The sequence below is a fragment of the Capsicum annuum genome, chromosome 6, assembly GCF_002878395.1.
Source record: "Capsicum annuum cultivar UCD-10X-F1 chromosome 6, UCD10Xv1.1, whole genome shotgun sequence".
NCBI classification, from domain to species: domain Eukaryota; kingdom Viridiplantae; phylum Streptophyta; class Magnoliopsida; order Solanales; family Solanaceae; genus Capsicum; species Capsicum annuum.
In genome coordinates this window covers 174,820,449-174,824,096 of record NC_061116.1, presented here as the reverse complement: position 1 = coordinate 174,824,096, position 3,648 = coordinate 174,820,449, and the positions used below count along the sequence as shown (strand labels likewise).

The following is a 3,648-nucleotide window of genomic DNA, read 5'->3' as shown; positions in this document are numbered from 1 at the left end:
TCCGGGTTGTGCACAAGAGGGCTGGGGATCATTCTCAACAATCGGCGTAGTTAAGTGACAGGTTAAATTGTATGATAAATTACTCTTGCAAGGGCAAAATTGGGAAAAGCTCATCTTAAACTCAGCCTCCAGCAAAGCATTTTGCGAGCCAGGGTGGCTTTGAAATATTCATTCGTATACTTTGCAATACTACTTGTATATGTAGTAAATGTACAATTATCCAACTTTACTTATTAGTGTCACAAAATTCTCCATGCATCTTATTTTGAACAGCTTTGATAGCAGCAACTCTAGCAGCAGTGGCAGCTCTGTTTGCTGCCATCACTGCATTGTTCACTTGATTATCCACCCTACGTATGTTAATTGCACTCTCTGCTGCCTTTCTAGCTGCCTGCACCCAAAAAATAGATACAATATTACATATCAACAAATACTCGTACGTTTTGGTCTGACTATATGATTCCTCAATGAACATAAATTATTGTAGTAGTACCTGAACGGCTCGAAGGACAACATCAGTCAGTGGGGGCAATGGAGTGATGAGATTGCCAGAGGCCCATTCACCACACCTTGTGTCACCATCTCTAAATGTGTACATTCCGTAACCTTGCTTACGACTTTCATGCCATGACCCTTCGTAACAGTGCCCATTGGCAAAGTGATATACACCAAAACCATGAATCTTGTCTCCAAAGTATTCCCCTGCATACCGATCCCCATTCCTGCACCAAATTCAGTGGACCAAGTTGCTTTGAAATACTCCCACGCAATTTTCATAAATATTAAAACAATCAAGAACCAGACAGTGACAAGAACTTCAATGACTGCACTCTAAAGGGAAAGAATTTTCAGGAGTCCAAATATGCATACTTCCTCCGTCCACTTTTACTTATCTAGTTTGGAAAACCAATATTTAATTTACCACTTTATTTCTATTTTACTCTTATTATTAAATCTTATTCATTTACCAACATTTAGATGTTCTATACTAATAATTAGGGATAGATATAGTAAAATTACCTATTTATTTATTTAGTGTAAAGACAAATATGAAACAGTAAAGATGGGTGGAGATAGTGATTAATTTGGACTTGATTGATGCTAATAAATTCACAAATATCCAACAGACAGTAAGACAGAAAAAATAATTCAATTTCCGACGGAACTTCGTCATTTGTTCCATTATTATGCAAAAGAAATAATAGAAAAATTAAACATCAACAAGAATAAAATCAGGTTAAGCAATATCAAAAAAAATTACCCATCCTATCTGTAAATCTCATAAAATGACTTGTACCTTCTTCTTTTTCCTTTTTCTGGATAGGAGAAAGGGAAAATAGGGAGGAACTACAATATATGAAATCGAAATTAAAGTTGAAGTAACCAACCAACTAATTGAGCTACTAAGAAAATGTTAGTTGAACTTCAAAGACAAATCAAGATTCCAACTCCTACTCCATAGCAAAGAAACTACAAACAAAGAACGTTTTTCTTACCTGAAATGATAACAGCCATGGCCATGTTTTACACCACATTTAAATCCACCAATATAACAGCTACCATCAGAGCAACTCTGTACCCCAATTCCATGACTCTGTCCATTGCACCATTCCCCAGCATAACTATCTCCATTGAAGAACTTGTAAACTCCATAGCCATGTCTCCTTCCTTGCCCATATTGCCCTCTATATTTACTCCCTCTAGTCCAACATTCAACCCCATATCCATCATACTTCGCATCAACCCAATCACCTTCATATTTACCACCATTCACAGAAAAAGTATACACCCCACTACCATTACACTTCCCCTTGTGAAATTCTCCTTCATATACATCCGCATTGTTGTAAACTTCTACTCCTTCTTTTGCTATTATCGCCTTCTTCTTCTCTATACGCTCTCCGATGAACCATTTCACTTTACTAGTACTATTATTGGACATTAAACCAAGTTTCCTCTTGTACTTTCTGGAGAGGAACAGAAAAATCGCAATGAAAATCAGTGATAGAAGCAGATTCTTGAACTTGAAGAAATAGAACAGCGCGTATATAAAGAGAAAGGAAACTGCTATCATGGTTGGACCGGAATAGAACGGTGATAAAACCGGTTGAACCGGAGTTGAGGCGATTTTGTGGGGTTTCTGTTCTTCAATGTCCGGCTCTTGATCATCTCCGTTGTGGATGGACGACCGGATAGTGGGAGATGATCGAAGAAGTGAAGATTGACTTCTCCTTTGGCTTTTCTGACCGTCCATTGCTAGTGGGTTCTAACTCACAAGTGGTGAAGCCAGAAAGTTTATCAAGGTGTTCACGATTTAACATATGCCTGTGAAGAAGAATTTTTGACTTATATACTCCGACTTCAAATTATTTTCCGACTAACGGTGTTCGATTGTATAATTTTTCGAGAAAAGGTGCTCGATTGATCACCCTTTTAACTATATGTGGCTACCCCAACAGTAATTGTAATTTTTCTCAACCGTTGTATCACTGATTCATTCTGTCTTGATATTCTTATAATCAACTGAAATGGCGGGTTCATAACTAAGCTAAAGGTGCACAGGTTATGCAGTCAAAGTGCGAAAGTTCAGCAAGTTTTGAAGTATCAGAAAAAAAAAACGAGAAACGAAGAGGGGAGGGGCCGAGGGTGGGGATGGATTTAATTTTAGAAAATTGAAAAAAAAAATGTATTCACTTTTAAAGTCGAAAATAGAGTTACAGTTCTGTTTAGCCACAGTGTTGGAGAAATGGAGTATTTTTTAAGTTACAAAAATACTAAAGTGAAAATAAATTTCCAAAAAAAAATAGAATTTCATGAAAAAACTAATTATTTTATGAAAATAAAAAGTTAGAATTTCTTTAAAAGAATATCTATATCTATAATCTATAATCTATATTCCATCTATATCTATATCTATTTATAATCTATAATATATTAAAAGTGTGAAGAGTCTTAAGAAAGTGATGAACTTTTTACTCTTCATTAAAAGTCTCCTCTCTAGACAGAATCATCTTTTCACTATTTTCCTTAAACTATTATTTAGTTGTTATTAATATTAGAACTTTGAAATTAATTAAAATCCTTATTTGAGTTAGGAAAAAAAGTTCTAAATCAATTCAAATCTTACCTTATATGTAATTTATTAATAAATTTAATAAATAAATATAAAGTTGATTTGAATTGAAAAGAACAAGAAAAAAAACGTTCAAAGCAAAAAAGAGAAAAAAAAAAGGAAAATACATAGATGGAAAGAAAACTAAATTGAATTGAAAAGGAAGAAAGAAAACGTGTGGAGAAAAAAGGAAAAAAGAAGAAGAAAGAAAAAAGAAAAACAAAACAAAACATAGGAAAAAAAAATCACAAAGGCTAATTTATCTATAATTAAAAGCGTGAAAATTCATAGAAAAGTGATTTGAAGAAAAATACTTCTAAAATAGGATAGAAAAATACTCCTAAAATGGGATAGAAAAATACTTCTATAAATATTTTGATACACGTTAAGCTACCGAAAAAATTGGTTTACTTATTGGAAAAATATGATTGATGCTCGTCTAACTTGATTCCATAAATATCTGAATGACCGACAGAATGCGTGAATAGATCCACATATATCTCTATGTATATGTTCTAGAAAAAGAGGGGACTCGA

At 33.9% G+C, this 3,648-nt stretch overlaps 1 protein-coding gene across 1 annotated transcript; it reads right to left on the bottom strand.

The window, feature by feature from the left end:
* Positions 1-99: 99 nt before the first annotated feature.
* LOC107874907 (MORN repeat-containing protein 1) lies at positions 100-3,268 on the bottom strand. The gene is made up of 3 exons (XM_016721617.2): positions 1,497-3,268; positions 494-722; positions 100-391 (listed from the first exon to the last, which is right to left on the bottom strand). Exons 1-3 carry the CDS (start codon positions 2,252-2,254, stop codon positions 227-229), a joined length of 1,152 nt encoding a protein of 383 aa, XP_016577103.2. The 5' UTR covers positions 2,255-3,268; the 3' UTR covers positions 100-226.
* Positions 3,269-3,648: the final 380 nt, after the last annotated feature.